This window comes from Mesoplodon mirus, assembly GCF_964341445.2.
Source record: "Mesoplodon mirus genome assembly, chromosome: 7".
NCBI classification, from domain to species: domain Eukaryota; kingdom Metazoa; phylum Chordata; class Mammalia; order Artiodactyla; family Ziphiidae; genus Mesoplodon; species Mesoplodon mirus.
This window is the reverse complement of record NC_138983.1, coordinates 62002928-62020729: the sequence shown is the minus strand read 5'-3', so window position 1 is coordinate 62020729 and position 17802 is coordinate 62002928. Positions and strand designations below refer to the sequence as shown.

Genomic DNA, 17802 nt, shown 5'->3' with positions numbered 1-17802 from the left:
CAGAGCAACTAAGCCCGTGTGCCACGACTACTCAGCCCACACCCTAGAGCCCACGAGCCACAACTACTGAGCCCGTGCGCCACAACTACTGAAGCCTGCACGCCCTAGAGCCCATGCTCTGCAACAAGAGAAGCCACTGCAATGAGAAGCCCATGCTGTGCAACAAAGAGTAACCCCTGCTCGCTGCAACTAGAGAAGGTCTGCGCGCAGCAACAAAGACCCAATGCAGGAAAAAAAAAAAAAAAATCCCAATCAAAATCCCATCAAGTTCTTTTGTGGATATCAACAAACTGATTGTAAGGAAGCAAAAGACTCAAAGTCAACACAATGTTAATGAAGAAGAACAAAATGGGAAGACGGACGCTACCTGTTTTCAAGACTTACTGTACAGCTGCAGTAATGAAGTCAATATCAGTGTGGCACTGGCAAAAGAATACAAACAGATCAATAGAACAGAATAGAAAGCCCAGAAATAGATGCACACAAATGTAGTTAACTGATCTTTGACAAAGGAACAATGGGAGCATGGAGAAAAGTCTTTTCAGTGAATGGTGCTGGAACAACTAGACAGTCAAGTGCAAAAAAATTAAACTAGACACAGGCCTCACACCCTTCAAAAAATTAATTTGAAATGGATCACAGACCTAAATGCAAAACAAAAAACTACAAAACTCCTAGAAGACAACATAGGAGAAAATCTAGATTACCTTTGGTTGCTGATGACAGATTCAATATCAAAAGCATGAATCAAGAAAGAAATCATTGATAAGCTGGACTTCATTAAAATTAAAAACTTCTGGTGAAAGACTGTCAAGAGAACAAGAAGACAAGCCACAGACTGGGAGAAAATATTTGATAAAGTACTGTTTTCCAAAATATACAAAGAACTCTTAAAACTCAACAATAAGACAAACAACTTGATTTTAAAATAGGGCAAAGACCTGAACAAACACCTCACCAAAAAAGATATACAGATGGCAGATAAGTATTTGAAAAGATGCTCCACATCATATGTCCACAGGGAAATGCAAATTAAAACAACGAGATACCACTACACACCTATTAGAATGCCCAAAATCCAGAACACTGACAACACCAAATGCTGGTGTGGATGTGTAGCAACAGGAACTCTCATTCATTGCTGGTGAGAATGCAAAAATGGTATGGCCACAGAGTTTGGTAGTTTCTTACAAAACTATACATACACTTACTGTGTGATCCAGCAATTGCACACCTTGGTATATCTGAGTTAGTTGAAATCTTATGTCCACACAAAAACCTTGCCCATGGCTGTTTATAGCAGCTTTATTCATAACTGCCAAAACTTGGAAGCAATCAAGAAGTCCTTTGCTAGGTGAATAGATAAGTAAACTGTGGTACATCCCGACAATGGAATATTTTTTTAAATTTATTTTATTGAAGTATAGTTGATTTACAATGTTGTGTTAATTTCTACTGAACAGCAAAATGATTCAGGTATGTATTCTTTTTTTTTTTTTTTTTTTGCAGTATGCGGGTCTTTCACTGTTGTGGCCTCTCCCGTTGTGGAGCACAGGCTCCGGACGCACAGGCCCAGCGGCCATGGCTCACAGGCCCAACCGCTCGGCGGCATGTGGGATCTTCCCGGACCAGGGCACGAACCCGTGTCCCCTACATCGGCAGGCGGACTCTCAACCACTGCGCCACCAGGGAAGGTATGTATTCTTTTTCATATTCTTTTCTAGTATGGTTTATCACAGGATATTGAATATAGTCCCTTGTGCTATACAGTAGGACCTTGTTGTTTATCCATTCTATATTATAATAGTTTGCATCTGCTAATCCCAAACTCCCAATCCATCCCTCCCTCATTCCCCTCCCCCTTGGCAACAACAAATTTGTTCTCTATGTCTGTGTGTCTGTTTGTTTCATAGATAAGTTCCTTTGTGTCATATTTTAGATTCCACATGTAAGTGATATGGTATTCAGACAATGGAATATTATTCAGTGCTAAAAAGAAATGAGCTATCAAGCCACAAAAATATGTGGAGGAACCTTAAATAAATATTACTAAGTGAAAGAAGCCAATCTGAAAAGGCTATTTACTATACGATTCCAACTATATGACATCCTGAAAAAGGCAAAACTATGGAGTAAAAAAAAATCAGTATATAATATGTCATTATACATTTGTCAAATTCCATAGAATTGTACAACACCAAGAGTGAACCGTAATGTAAACTATGGGCTTTGAGTGATAATGATGTGTCAATATTGGTTTATCAATTGTAACAAATATATCATTCTGGGGCTGGCCTACTGGTAGTAGAAGAGAATGTGCATATATGTAAGAGCAGGGGGTAAATGGGAACTATGTACTTTCTGCTCAGTTTGCTGTGCATCTACAATTGCTCTGAAAAATAGTTTATTTAGAAGGAAAAAAATTTTAATAGATATATAATAAAATGTAAGTTCATATTGAGCTTCCTGGTTATGGCCTTAATCTCTATTTTAAAAATATTGGCGAATATTTGCACATTATGAGATTATTACTTAAAGATATTTTCCATAAATAATTTTGATATAAGATTATACAACTCAGATAAATGGGGGGGCATTCTTTTAATAAAAGAATTTGTTACAAGAGTCCAATTTTGCAAGCAAAGCTTTCTATTTAGTATTGTTGTATGTTGTCATATCTACATATTAGGTAGAGAAAACAGATAAACCAGACTGAGCAGTTCTGTTTAACTGTAAGCTATTTTGCATGTTGTTACTAAATGATCACCTATAAATCAGTTTAAGTCTGACTCAGCCCAAAGTACAGCCTCTCGGCAACAAAATTCAGGTAAGAGACTCTTCTCCAGAGTGGCCCATGGTGGAGAATAAAAACATGGTTTTTAAGAAAATCCCTAGGCACGGTTGATAAATGATGAATTTTTTCAGCTATCTGATTATTCCATTATCTTAAACTATCAAATATGCTTATATGTTGAAAGAGTCAGTTTTGCTGATGATTCAGTCATCTGGAGGAGTGGAAAGTGTTTTTGGGTTTGGAAGTCAGGAGCTTTAGGTTCTGACCTCTGCTCCGCTACTAGCTCTGCAACAATTATGAGGGATTGGATAAGAGGGTTTCTAAGGTTTCTCTAGGCCTAACATTCAGTAATTCAATTATATGTGCAGTTGCAGCTTTTTGTTTTTTCCATGCTAGATATTTGTAATCTCTCAGAAAGTTGAAGCTTTTATGCTCAGCAGAGCATCCAGAATCTCTTAGGATTTTATCATTAAGACCTCATCATTTATTTCCCAGAAGAGTTCTAAGACAGACACCTGAGATTTTCCCTAAAAGGCAGGTGCATTTGTTAGCTATGCGTGTATCTGGCTTTGGAGCTGCAGCACGTACAGCCTGTGTGGCTCTCTTTTAAAACCTTTACTCAATTTCTACAAACATGTCCAGCTGCCACTAGACTTCCTGTCTCGATCCTCTTTGCTACTGCCTTTTTCATTCTATCACTGTTGTTGTTAAATTTTCTTCTTTGAATACAGGGTCATTTAAATGCTGCTACACTGATTGGTGAACTTTTTGGAAATGCTCAATAGAAAAGGCTTCTCATCAGTGTGTCTCCAAAGACACCAGGCTCTTTTTCCAAGAATTATGCAGTGTCTTGTTAAAACCTAGAAACTATTAATTACCTGCTGCGTATACAAATTACTCAGATTTCATCTGGGTCAAGGCTTAAGATATTGTTAAAATTATCAGTCAGGATGAACTATACCGAAAGAATTCTTGTGTGCAATTAGCTTTGATGACATCTGCTTTACTTTTTGGTACCCTGTTGTATCAGTTCTGGCTCGTTAGCTATAGGCAGAAATCAGGTGCTGATGTTCTCAGAAATGTAGTAATAGGGGCTCTATACCCACTGTGCCATCATTTCCCAACTTCTGCCATACACATCCTTTATCTCTTACCCTGTAGAATTCTTGGCTCGAGAATTTCCCAACTCTTTTTCTCAGCAACTTTTTCTTTTTGACAGGATCTTGGCTAGTTTGTAATCCAGAGATTTTCATTTTATGTTAGTTATTTTAGGCCATTGGATCAGTAACTTGGAATCTTTCATTTCCTCTGTTTTGATTTTTAATTGGACCTATGGCACTTATCTCATTCCCTCACCACCACACCTCTATATGGAAGAGCTTTTCCTGGCATTTATTCCTTTTTCAGCCTTTTTCACCATGACATTATAACCCTCCCCACCACTCACATTTCCCACCCCTCATCTGCTGTCCCCCATCCCCTACTTCCCTTTCTGGTTCCAGAGTCATTGTCTTTTCTGTAGCCATACTTGATAGGATAGTTTTTTTCACAAGAATTGTAATACACTTTATTGCACTTGAATTCTGGTGCTTAGAGACTGCTCCTGTCATTACATAGTGCAGCCTGCAGAGTTTTGTTTTACTCAGGTAGAGAAACAAGTGCCAGTGTTTACCTAATCTTGCCCTTAAACATTAGGGCTGGGTTTTTTGTGGAAAAAGAAAGCCACCTTTCCTTCTTTTCTGAAAGCCCAAAATTAGATTTCATGTGGCTTTTCCTTTTCCATTTTGGGTATGTTCTTCATTTCTCAACAGATGTGCTTTGGATAGATCAATGTTTGATTTTCCAGTGTTAGGGAAAATATAAGCCAGGTTTTCTATAAGGTGCAGGTGAGGAAGGGATGCTGCACAAGTATTCATCTGTTAAGAAACGAAACAGGAAAAGAACTAATACCTAGTGCATTATGTATTTTTTTTTCATTTAATCTTCACAACCACCCTGCAGAATAGTTGATAGCTCAGTTGGACATAGGAATAAGCCAGAGCTCAGATAGGTTAAGAAATTTGCCTAAGGACACACAGCTAAGAAGAGGCAAAGCCAAGATTGAAACTTGAGAATGTTAATGACTGAAAGAAAAACACTCTTTTCCTATAGCACTTCCTTGACTTCCAGTTAACTAGTTACACTATAATGTTCCTGTGAAATCCATTGTGACCACATTATTACAGTCAAAGGCAAAAAGTAATGGTAGTGTAATAAATAAGCTGGATGCAGGCCTATTCAGAAGAAGGGAATGTGTTGATATGAGACATCTTGGAGCATAATACTTTAAGTTCCATGAAAAAAAAATACCTAAATACAGATGCACTTTACTCAATATATTTAAAGTTCTAAGTAAAAATATGTAAATTGACCATGTTTTAAATGTGTTAGGGGAGTTTCTCATTAAGGAAATCTTACAGTGAATTTTTAAGACCAAATGATTCCTTTCTTATTTTTATTTTCAGTTTTGCCCTTGGCATATCAGGTATCATTTAAGAAGTCTATGCCTGTGAGGTTGCATGATCACTAACAAGTTTGTAATTTCTCCAACACGTATTTGAATATTGTGGTGTTTCACTGTTTCCCAAACGCCAGTATTTGAATACACCTTCACAATCTTCATTATATTAGTGTTCCACCTGTACTGCTATTTACTTACTATTTTTCTGTAAATCAATTTACATTTTTTACTCAAGTAGCTTTATTTTTAAAAGAGACGTTGTATCACTACTGTAAATGTGAAATCAGTATAATTCACAATAAATAGAAATTAATAGTAAAATATTATTAGATTCCAGCTAGATACTATTCCTGTTGAAGGCTTCCATCTGAGGAGGATTAGAAAGCATTCTAGTAGTATGGAAAACACACTGTCATCGGACTAAAGATATATCCTTGTAATCATAAGGACTGAAAGGGAATAACTTTCTCACAAGGCAAGTCAATGTTATTTCATGCTATTTCTGTGTACCATCAAAAATCCTCTCCCTTTCTACCCAAAGAATGTTGTAACCCCATCAAGTTTTCAGAATGAGCTCAGAAACTATTCATCAAAGCAGAAAAGTCTCTGATCTCTGTCGATACCTGTTCTCTTTTGATCTGGCCAAATTAATAAACTTGGTTCTGTTTCCAGGCTAAAGAGGAAATGATGGACAATAGAAGCTACTCCAATCTGCCAGACAAACTGCCTGTCTTCACTGATTCCACCCACTTGCCACTGACCGGGTCCTTCTATCTGGACCCCATGATCATGTTCCACCTGTACCCTGAGGGCCCGGTGCCACCTCCTTACTCTGAAGACCTGCCATTGCTGCCTTTTTCCAGTGACTGTCTGATCATGGAAGATTATGGGGAAGCCTGCGCCTTCTGCTTCCCAATGCCTTATCCAAATTACAGAAGGTGTGAATACTCCTACAGGCCAGCCTTTATCCAGAAAAGGAATGAGCGGGAAAGGCAGCCGGTGAAATGTGTCAATGAAGGCTATGCCCAGCTCCGACATCATCTGCCAGAGGAGTACTTGGAGAAACGACTCAGCAAAGTGGAAACCCTCAGAGCCGCAATCAAGTACATTAATTACCTGCAGTCCCTTCTGTACCCTGATGAGGCTGAGGCCAAGAATAACCCCAGGAAAGATTCCTCCATAATGGCAACCACCAGCCGCCACACTGACCCCATTTTCAGAATCATTTGATTCTGTGTTTCTAAATAGAAACAAATAATTTCACAAAATATGGTCCCTTACATCATTTGATAGTTTTCCTAATGGAGTTTCTGGGTGGGCAGATAATAGTTCAAATGCTAAGCTGTGTTGGATATTTCTTACCTGGGTTTCAGATGTACTAAACATTATCTTATGTAAATTGAGAAAACACTTCTTAACCTTTGGTAATTTCTTTCAAGAACTTTAGGGAAGCAGGAGTCCCCAGAATTCTCTATATCTCTCACCTTGCCCTTCTCACACACTTGGCCAGAGTCCCAGCTGTAAGAAGCTCACAAGAGTATTGTAAGGTAAGACTAATGACTATTCAATGCCTGTACTGCACTTTGCAGATGCTTCATGCTAAGCAATCACAATGAACCTCCCTGGATTTGTCAGTTTGGTGGGTTTTATTATTTGGGGTTGGCGAGAAATCTATACGTCACTCATAACGTGATGCGGAAGTATCTTGGGGCTAAAGCAAAAGTAGTTAACAAAACCTTGTTGTCATTTGAAATTACTTCAGAGTCATCCTTTTCCTGCATGCAGCAGACATCCTCAGGTAGCTCAGTTTGCGCTTAAGAGTGCAGGCTCCACAGTCAAACTGCCTCCATTTACATTCTGACTCTGCTGCATCCCCACTGTGTTTTCTCAGTTCTTCATCCACAGAATGAGAATTATAGGAAAAGCAGCTACCCCTTATGTTTATTATCAGTGTTAACAGTGCTTGTGAAACATAATGAAAACATTATGTGAAAACATAATGTGAAACATGAAAACACATAATGTTTTCATAGCCATTATTTTTAAAATTTATTATCCTCTTTTTTTTCTTTTTTGCCCATGACATCAACATTCTTTAGGTTCTCCAGGCCAGAAAATGTGGGAAGGACAGTGACGTCCTCTGTCTTGGAGTCTGCCTTCAAAATGTTTCTATTTCTGTTCCTATGATGAGCCTCAGCTCTTCCTTCTTCCTTAACTCCCACGTCCCCTCTGTCACCAAGCCCAGGCAGGACTTCCAACACACTGTCACATTCACCTCCACTGTCACCTCTCTGTGAAGCCTTTCCACCACAGCCATTACTTGTTCCTTTATTGTGAACACATATTTCCTTGCCATTCCTATTCAGCTATCTTTACTCCTGCTATCTTTGCACACCTATCCCTGCCTTCAGTAGAATGTAAGCTCCTTGAAGATAGGTGTCAGTCTTATACATCCTATATTCCTAGCACCCAGCAAAGTGATTCAAGCCAGGTAGGCATCAGGAAATATTTGGTGGTGTTATTTTCCTATTTCCATCCTGTCACATTGTGTCTGGATAACTCCGTGGCCTCCTGGGCTCTGTTCTCAACTGGCTCTATCATCACTCTGATATTCTTTCTTAAAGTATTTCACGTCACTTCATCGCTCAAGCCCCATGACAACTTCCTTTTGACTCTGACGTTGTTGACATTTATCTGCTTGGTTTTCAAAGCTCCCATCAATTTGGCGCCTTCCCGAATATCCACACTTGATTTTCCCATGACACCCCATTCCCTCCACTCCAAAAAGAAAATCACAGCCTTGCAAATGCATCCTTCTCTCTTAGCTCTTGCTTCCTACCAAGAAGGAATGGAATATTCTCCTTCTTCCTTTCACCATTGAAATCCCACCTATCTTATTCAGGAATCCTTCTCTCATAGCCAGAGACTAAATCACTCAGCCTTTAGGGTAACAGTCATTCTCCTGGCTGCAAAGTTAAGCTCTGTGAGGGTAGACATCAGTTAGGATGCTTTTGGTTGCAACCGATATAAAAATCTGATAAAAATTGGTGTAACCAATAAAGGGAATTTATTGGTTCACATACCTTCGCTTCTAGCAGTAGGGCCGCCTTCAGGCAGGGCTCAACACTGTCACCAAGAACCTGTTTTCTTTAGATCTATCCTCTCTGGGAATAGCTTCAATGTCCCAGAAAGACTGTCAGAAGCTCCCAGAACCTCAAGCTTTCTTATTTATGTATAGGAGGAAAAAGAAAGTCTATAACCCAGGATTTCCAACAAAAGTCTTGAGATTCATTCTGATTCCAGAGGCACATGCCCATGCCCTAGTGGCCAGGGGATGGAATGTGCTGATGGACACACATGAATCGGGGGGTACAGTCAGCCTCTCCTAACCACACAGAGCCACAGCAGAAACAGGAACTGGTGGAAGGGGGGGATGGATGGGGTAGAGACAACCACAAACGTCCCTGCATACTTTTTTGGTCTTCTACACTGAACACAGTGCTGGGCACACAGCCAGTGCACAGTGACTGTCGGATGCCTCAAATACCAGCCTCCTCCTCTGGAGGTTCAAATGAGAGCAGAATCTAGACTTCTGTTCCTTTGGTCCCCACTGTCCACTCCCACCACCCCAAGTGATCATTACACCTCCGCTCCTCAGCAGTCCTGTCTGTTACAGACAAACATGCCCACACTTCCGGTTTTTGGGTTTTTTTTTAAACTAAAGACAAATTCTATATTAGAGTGCTTAGGCCACCCAGTGGTTCCCTCCACTCCAGCCTCCTGCCCGCACCGGGTGAAGGCAGGTCAATAGCCTTGAGTCTCTGGGGGACCAGCTCCCTCCCTCACGAGACTCTCCTGGGATCCGGGAGGGCTGCGCATCTTGACGGACTCTTCCGGCAGAGGGGAAGCCCGAGCTTTTGGGGAACTGAGGTCGCACTGGCCTTTCCCGCCAACACCCTCTCCCCAGAAAGGCGGAGAACTATCCCCTACCCTTTCGCCCCGCGCATGCGGCCCAAGGCCCCAGTCCCCCCACCTCTGCACATGCTCAGTATACTCCCTCGGCCCAGCTGGCTCGCATCCATGGCAACCTGCTAGGCAACCAGGAGTCAGTAGGTCTGAGGCCGTGAACTCCATCTGTCGGAAGGGGCTGAGGCTGAGGTGGAGTTTGAGGCTGTGATAAGTCCCCTTGGGGTCAGAACTGTGGACTTGGGCAGGAGCAGACTCAACAGGGCCGTGGTGGGCTGGGCCAGCGGAGTGGGATCTCGGGCCCTGGGTGGCAGCTGTCGCCTCTGAGCACGTCTACGGAGGCCACAGCCCTGGGCTCTCAGCTCGGTCTAGTTCCGCAGGTGACTGGGTTAGGAGGGAAGTCTGTGGCTTGGGTTAGGGGTCAGTTTGTCACCAGGCCTATGATTTGCGAAGGGACATGTGGTCTTACCCCCGAAGTCCCTACAACTGGGGTGGAGATGGGGGAAAAAATACTAACGTATGTTGAGCTACTTAAATATGCCAGGTGCTTTCCACATCTCATCTCCTGGGCGGTAACTGAAGCACCGAGGTGAAGTGAGCACGCAGCCAGCAGGCTGTGAAGGATTTACTACAGCTAAATTCTTCTCTGAAATCCCAGCTCTTGCTCTTTCAACCCCTCCCCTATTTCCTGAGCTGAGCCTCCCCGGGCAGGTGATTCTGGGGACACCCCGTGCGTCAGTGGGACCGGGCGCGGCCGCAGAGAGGCCGCAAACCGCAGAGCTGAGCCCAGCCCGGGCCAGGCGCCCTCTCCTGGGCTGTGGGCTACAACTCAGATAATACTGCCGCTTGTTCTCAGGTGTTCTCTCGCAAGGCCATGGACTCCTCCGCAGGGCCTGGGATGCCTTTGCCCAAATACTGCAGCGTGGTCACAATCCTGAAGGCCCCTGCCTGGGCCAGCACTGCTTCTCCCTGGGAACTCTCCTTCGCCCGCCCTCTCGCCTCCCAAGCACCCTGGCTCACCCGGCAGAGCCCCCTCAGCAGGTATCGATCTCGGCTTCCTTTTTCCTCTCTGTTCTTGGTTCTAGATGGTGGGAGAGATGGCCCAGGAGGGAGAGAGCTTGCTTCCTGGGAAGGCCGAAAGGGTTCTTTACCGTGTGGGCTCTGAGTTGCTTGGGGTTTAATATTCCCCTAGTCTAAACTGCGCTCCCAGTGACATCAAAGGTTGACCTGGCTTTCATCCCACCTTTTAGCGGAGTGGCAGATGTCAGAGTTGGCATGTGTGAGGGAAGGCAGTCAGGCATCATCAGTTATAAAACTTCTAGCTCATTTTACCATCAGCTCTGAGACTTGCCATGGGACTACATGAGAAATTAGGGTTTCTGCTACCAGCCGCTAAGGTGAGGTCTCCAGGTCCCTCCTCAAGTTCCCTCAGTATCCCTCAGTTATCCTGGCTTTTTATGAATGGTATCCTTAGTTGGCTGTCTACAGTGTGAATACGAGAGGGGAAAGGAAGCTCAGCCTATAAGTACATACAGGTGGTGCAAGTCCCAGGGATTCATGTCCATGCTATTCAAGTCAGTCTGCCCAGGTTAGAGACACGCCAGCCTGAACCCTTTAGCCCCTTTCTTGATTCACCTCTGTAGACCATCTCATTCAAAGCCTGAGTTAAGCATCCCTGTATCCGGGCTTGCCCACAAAGTAAACAGTTTTTTTCAGAAACCCAAACCCTGACTCAACAATTCCCTACAGCTTGGTCCTGTCCACAAAATTTCCCAGAACTAGCTTCTCCTTTTTTCTGTCTCACAGACTCCTAGTCAGCTCCTCTGTGCTTCCCGTGCTCAAATGCCTCCTCCTCTCTTACTACCCCACAGTGCTCAGCTTTCTTGCAGTTTTGCTCCTTTGGCATCACCATCCAAGCCTCCACGCCTCATCGTGGAATCCCACACACCGCCTCAGAATTTCCCTTCCTGGAAGTCTTTCCTGGCCTGCTGTCTAGTCTCAGACCAGCACTCATAACCAGAATATATAAAGGCTAATCCCACCCTGATCACCTTGAGACAATTCCCAATCCTCAAACGACGGTTCCCTTCACTCTCCTCTCCTCCTGCCCCTTCCAGTAGCTTACCTTATCTTACTGGAAGTCACAGATTGCCACTCTTTACATGGATTTCTGTTCCATATTGCCTTATCTGTCATGCACACACCATGGCGCTGCTCAGATCTAACTCTGAAACATGTTTCTTGATGGTTTTAGGTCTTGGTTTTCTCTACTCCCTAATTCCATTTGCTTTTTCCCAGATATGCATCTTATGACCCGTGTCTCCACATTGCTGACCCAGCACGGCAGGGGCCTGGCTGGCTGAGAAGAGGTGGACATGCTGCGGACGCATGGGTCCTGGCAAGAAGGGAAGCAGATGGCTTTTATTACAGGGGCTGCTCCCGAGGCAAGTCCCTAAGTCCCAACATCTCCCCATATGCTCCTCTGGGTGGCCCTGTCATACCTGATATGCCTCAGCTGTGTGTGCCCAGCAGTTCAGTTACTTGGATAAGCACAGATCTTCCATGGTCAGGATGCAGAAGTGAAAATGTAATGTCAGTGAGTGCATTAATTTGCTAGGGCTGGGTAACAAAGTGGCACAAGCTGAGTGGCTTAAACAACGGAAATTGTCTCTCGGTTCTGGGGACTGGAGGTCCAGGTGTTGGCAGGGTTGGTGATTCTGAGGGCTGTGAGGGAGGATCTGTTCCATGCACCTTTCCTAACTTCGTCAATCTTTGGTGTTCCTTGGCTTGTAGAAGCATCCCCCTAATCTTGGCCTTCATATTCACATGGTGTTCTCCCTGGGTCCATGTCCGTCTTCAAATTTCCCCTTTTTGTAAGGACACCAGTCATTGGATTAGGGGCCCACCCTACTCAGCCGTACTCAGTGTGACTTTGTCTTAAGTCGTTATATCTGCAATGACCCTATTCCCAAATAAGGTCACGTTCTGAGGTACTAGGGGCTAGGACATCAACATATGAATTTGGTGGGGTAACTATTCAATCCATAACAGTGAAGAAAATATACAGTAAAAGCACTTTGTTCAGGAAAATTCAGTGTGTCAAATTATGGGCGCCAGCCTAAGGGAAAGAGGAGCAAAACGTGTACTTCGTGTAAGCCTGTGTCCTTCCACACAGGAGCACGGTGCCTGCGTGCTGGGGCCAGGCCTGGGCTTTACTTTGATGGCTACTTGCTTCTTTGGGATTTTTCTCTTCCCACAAAGAGTCAGACTTTGTGAATGTGGATCCATAGAGGGAAAACAAGTGTGATTTCTAAAAATATATATAAATTATAGAATTTCCAAACAAAAGTCATTTTGTCATTTTCAAGTAACTAATATGTAATTTCAAATGAAATATTAACAGGGTTTTGCTCAAATATAGATCCTGTGTAGTGGTTTGATAAAAGTCAATTTGTAAGCTTGTTCTTTTAATTAGCTTAGTACTTGTCCTGCCTTCTCTGCCAGGCTGCTCATTTGCTTCCTTTGCCTAGCCTCCCCTCATGGATGTAATGGCAGTGCAGAGGGCTGCTCCAACAGCCCCAGCCTGTCCTTGCCTGAGAGGGCCTGTGGATGATACCCCACCCCTGGCTGGCTGCGGACACAGGGACAACACTTCCTGGGAGTGCTGGGAGGAGGGGGTGTGCTTGGGGAAAGATCCAGAGGACCCAGGTTACTCCTGTGAGTTGCAGGCCAAATATAAAGATAGGAGAAAAACAAAACAAAACAAAACAGGAAAAGGAAGAGCACGGGACAGGAAAGGCAAGAAGTGATAAACAAGAGTTGCCACGGCAAGAAGCAGAGGGAAGAGCGTCCGCCTCACAGCCAGCCTGTCTCTGCCACAGCAGGCTCCCGAGCAGCGCCTGGCCCTGCCCCCTTCCCTAACTGGGCCTTGCTGCGTGGGAGGGAGACCCTGGGCCTGGCCCTAGGCGTTGTGGGGAACCATGGTGCTCCCTGCAGTACTTCCTAATGCCAGCTCTTATTCTGAGTGTTTTCTTTCCCACAGCTGGAGAGGCAGGGGTTCCTGCTGGTGGAATTTGAGGCTCCCCTTGTCACATGCCCAGGGCTGCCAGCCCAGCGGCAGAGCGTGGTCTTGGAGGAAGATGTCATTCAGTTCTCGCCATCCATGGCATACTCACTGTGACTTGGGGACAAGGTGCTGGCACTCTGGGGACCAGACCAACAGCACTATGGTCCCGGCACCATTCCTTTGGGCTTGGAGGCAAGAGACCCCCAGAGAGGTAAGGGAGCGCTCTGGCCTCCCAGTCCCCAGGAGCCAGGCTGGTGATCAGGCTGAGAGAGCAAAGGGTGTCTCTCCAGCTTAGGGGTTTTAGAGGCTTAAAAAATCCTGACCCTTTCACTTGCAGCTTCGTCCTGAGGGTGGCCACAGATAGACAAATCATATTTTTCAGATTATAAAATATTCTTTATCGGGGCAAAATAGCCCAAGGCTCCTATGTCTATGTTGGTTACTTAACCTATGGTGCGGTGCGGTTATCCTGGGGTCACACCAGTACTCATGGTCCCCCACCAAGTCGTCCAGAGACTGGGACAGTCCCCTTGTGCGAGGCCAGCCAGTCAGCATCGTTGTGTTCAGAGAAGCGACAGAAGGAGGTTTCTCCTTCCCTTCCCCCACCTGAGGATGCGTCTTGGTTTTGACATGAAAACCAAGACATGGCGGCACAGGAAGGGGTGGTAAGCATGGGGCAGGCGAGGAATGTCCCTGGCAGGCTCTCCAGGGAGAGGTGCGCGCGGGCAGAAGCAGAGCAGAGGGGCCGTGATGAGGCTTTGCTTCTGGGGAGAGGAGACCCCTTATCCCATGATATGAAAGAGGCGGCTGTAACAAAATCGTGACCTTTTCTGTTATGTAGCATCCAAAGAAGAAGAAATTACTGTTCACTTCTGGAATGGCAGGACAGCTCCTATGCCTCTTGGAGGGGTCAGGTGGGTGCCCCCAGCCGTCTGGAAGAAGGCTGTGGACAGGCTGCACAAGCCTTTCACCACGGAGCACCCCAGGCCCCTCCTCTGGGCCCCTTGCTGCTCTCTGGTGGGGCCGGTCGCTGGATGTGTCACCGGCGGGCTTCCTCTGAGCACTCCGTTCCTGTGCCCTCCCTGCCACCCGCATGCCTGCTGCCAGCTGCTGGGCCAGGGCTGCCTCTGCTGCTGCCCCTTGGCTGGACCCACCTGGTGGCTTCTAACCAGAACCTCAGTGGTCACAGCTAGAGAGCATCCAGAGGCGGAGCTGAAGCCCACGGCACAGCTTTTGCCCCTTGAGGATCCTAAAGAGGAAGAAGTAGCAGCGCAGGCTCCGACGGCTGTTTCTTCCTCCTCTGCCTCCTCCTCTTCTGAAGAAGAGGATCTGGAGAATGAGCTGGAGATGGGCCTTCCCCAGAGGCTGCTGGTGGACAGCACAGGCAACACGGCCCCCATCCTTCTGGAGGAGTCTCCAAGGAGGCAGGGTGGCCTCTGCCAGCCGGAATGGAGGTACTGGAGGGGAAACGGGTCCGAGCCGCGTCCCGGGAAGCCAGGTAGACCTTTTCCTAAGGCAGGGCTGAGGCCTCTGCTCCCTTCCCTCCCATGTGTCTCTCAGGAATCTGAGGCACATGTCCGCTGTGCTGGGATTGGAAGTAACACTTGGTCATGTCGAAGGGGGGGCTGTGATAAGAGGGAAACGTGGGCTTTATTGATTAAATGGAAACCTAACAAGAAAGGATGGGCTGATCTTTGTGCGAAGGTTTGCATCCCTATTTGACAACTGTCTTTTCTTTCTTCACTAGTCTCTACTGGCAGGACTCTGCCACTGTCCATTTCTACCCTCCCCTCCCTCGTTTTCCTTGGAGGCGTTGATTTTTCTCTAGATGTGCAGTCAGAATGCCTCCAGGTGTTGATTGGAGTCTTTCAGCGCCCTGAGCAGCTCAGAAACGGGTCTTTAAACACTGGCCATCAGACCCTACTCTCCAGATGGGCCCCTTAGGAAGTCAGAGCGGGAGGAACCAGGCACAGCCTTATGCGTCTCACTCTACCACTGAGAGGGGAGGCAGTGTCATTGTCATTGGCAACCTGCAGCCATCCCCAAACTTCTCTACCCAAGCAACATGCCCTTGTAGGTTTAGAGCAGTGTATCATTGATATGCCTCATGCCGTGCTATCTAAATTCCCAGTGGGGCCCAGAAAGAGCAGACGCCTAAGGCAGCTGGCAGAGCTTTGTGAAGGAGGTGACTTCATAAGCCAGCCCTAGACTAGATTCTTGGGGCCCTGTGCTGACTAACTCAACCTTCAGTGAACTAAATGAACATTCACTCTGGGGCAGGGATACTGAGGGTTAAAGAATACCACCGCTAAGGGCATAAGGATCTGTGGGCCATTCTAATAATTGGCTATAAGGAGAAATATAGTATCTTCAGGTACTTGGCCTGGCTTTCCTCTAGGTACTGGATCATTTGTTATGCTCTGGGCAAAGGTTAATTCTTGGAGCTGAACCATGAGAATCAGTGAGCCTGCCCTCTGCCAGGTCCTACCTCTGCACCCAAAGCTCTGGAGAGTATGCCTGCACGGGGCGTGGAGAAAGGGGCATCTCCAGCCCCCATCCCAGATGGTGCTGCACAGCACACTAACTAGTGAGGGGAACTGGTGAGGTGAAGCGTGTAAAACGACGTGTGTGCCTGGGCTAGAAACAATGGCAAATACCAGAGCTTTTCTTCTCTCCCCTCCAGATCTTGTATCCTTTTAAGGAAATGTGCTGCTTTGCTTCTCCTAACTGCGCTTGATTGCTATCAAGCACTGATGCTTCACAGTCTGGTCTGAGGCTCTACCTCCTAAGGATCCTCTTGTACGGGTCCTCCGCCCTCCACGCTTTTGGCTCCTTTTAGTTGCAGGCAGTGAGGTTACTGTCTGAGACTAACCTAACAATCCCAGAGGGCCAGGATTCATGCCAGCAGTCATGCTGCTCTCCACCCTTGCTTATGACTGAAACAGGGTTCAGACAGTTAAGGGATTCTGTGATCCTTGATACACTTCATAAGTCAAGTCTAATCCCATCAAAATGGTGGCATATTCAACTAACTGAGTTTTGGGTTTAGGAACAAGACTTTGCAACATCGGGAAAGAAGAGAAGGGCAACAAACAACAGACAGTGAAAACCGCAGCAGTGGGGAGTCCCAGGGAGCTGGTCCTGGAAGCCACTGGCATGAAGCCACTACAGATCCTGCCAGAGGAAGCTGAACACAAAAAACTGAGTCGGGGTACTGCGGCACATCAGGGAGACCAGAATTCCCCCTAAACTAAAAGCCCCAAGGATCTAGGTAAAGCAGATGGCTGGGAAGGGGCTTCTGAAGGACTCCTTCCATGGTTCTTTGACCTTCGGGGGTCATACCACTTTTGAGAATGATAAAACCTATGGCCCCTCTTCCCAGAAAAATGCACACACCCCCAGTTTTGCATATGATTTCACAAGGCTTACAGAACCCACGAATTTCATCACTAGGGGTGCAAGGATCCCCAGTTAACTGACCCCTCTACACTATGGTGGTGGGCGTGGGCCTGCTTTACTAGGCCCTCGGTCCGTGAGTCTGTTCTTTGCTAGGAATGCGAATACAGCTCTACTTAAACCTTTGTATTCTTTTTTTTTTTAGAAATATATTTTTTTTGATGTGTATGAGTTTTAAAGTCTTTTATTGAATTTTTTGCAATATTGCTTCCGTTTTATGTTTTTTTGGTGTTTTGGCTGTGAGGCATGTGGGATCTTAGCTCCTCGACCAGGGATAGAACCCGCACCCCCTGCATTGGAGGGTGAAGTCTTAACCACTGGACTGCCAGGGAGGTCCCCAGACCTTTGTTTTCATCATATAAAATACTGGCCTTTTTTCTGAGGAAAGACATGTTCAAAACGAGGTGACTCCCTAGGCAACTAAACTGAGAGATGCAACAATACTGTTGGTGTGGTAGCTTAAAGATGTTTAGGACACATCAATGACTTTGTAATTTTAAGGATCGAACGTCACTGATTTTAAAGTCAGAATAAGACTCTCAGGACTTCTTTTTCTCTTGTAGGAAGCTAAAGAGTAGATACCTGAGGAGGAGTTAGTTACAAAGTGGCTGACACAGGCCTTCTTCTATGGAAATGGTACAGTGCAGGCCACAGGTGATAATCCAATAAGCAGCATCTTCACCCCAGGAAGACATCCTTGCAGGTGAGTGGCACCTGTCCTAAGGGGCACAGGAGTGTGGCGGCCTTGGCAAGGGCTCCCTTCCAGGGGCCTGGTGCGATCTGCTTGAGGATGCCTCTTCCACAGAAGATGCCTCTTCTACAGAATATGGTTGGCCTGCTTTGGGCAAATGTGTCCACAGCCTCTCTGCCATCTTTTCATAAAGCCTCAGTTGTACATGAGTAACATTTTGTTTGACTTCTTAATGCCAATAAAAAGGAATTCTCTTCATTTCCAAATTTCTCACTTTACTATCATAATTAACCTTTACTTGGAAAGCAAGCAGTAAAAACTATTCAGAC

The 17802-nt window shown here is 45.6% G+C and overlaps 2 protein-coding genes across 2 annotated transcripts; both read left to right on the top strand.

The window, feature by feature from the left end:
- Positions 1–2759: 2759 nt before the first annotated feature.
- On the top strand, positions 2760–6712 carry LOC309807773 (achaete-scute homolog 3-like; the record flags this gene model as incomplete). Its single annotated transcript, XM_082627698.1, is given in 3 exon segments — positions 2760–2775; positions 2778–2827; positions 5967–6712. Coding segments are annotated over 3 exon segments (624 nt in total). The 3' UTR covers positions 6525–6712.
- Positions 6321–17731, top strand: LOC309807772 (uncharacterized protein C11orf16-like). Its single transcript, XM_082627697.1, is given in 9 exon segments — positions 6321–6397; positions 6734–6841; positions 10117–10301; positions 11559–11716; positions 13286–13437; positions 13441–13537; positions 14168–14824; positions 16376–16554; positions 16556–17731. Coding segments are annotated over 7 exon segments (1452 nt in total). The 5' UTR covers positions 6321–6397; positions 6734–6841; positions 10117–10134; the 3' UTR covers positions 16598–17731.
- Positions 17732–17802: the final 71 nt, after the last annotated feature.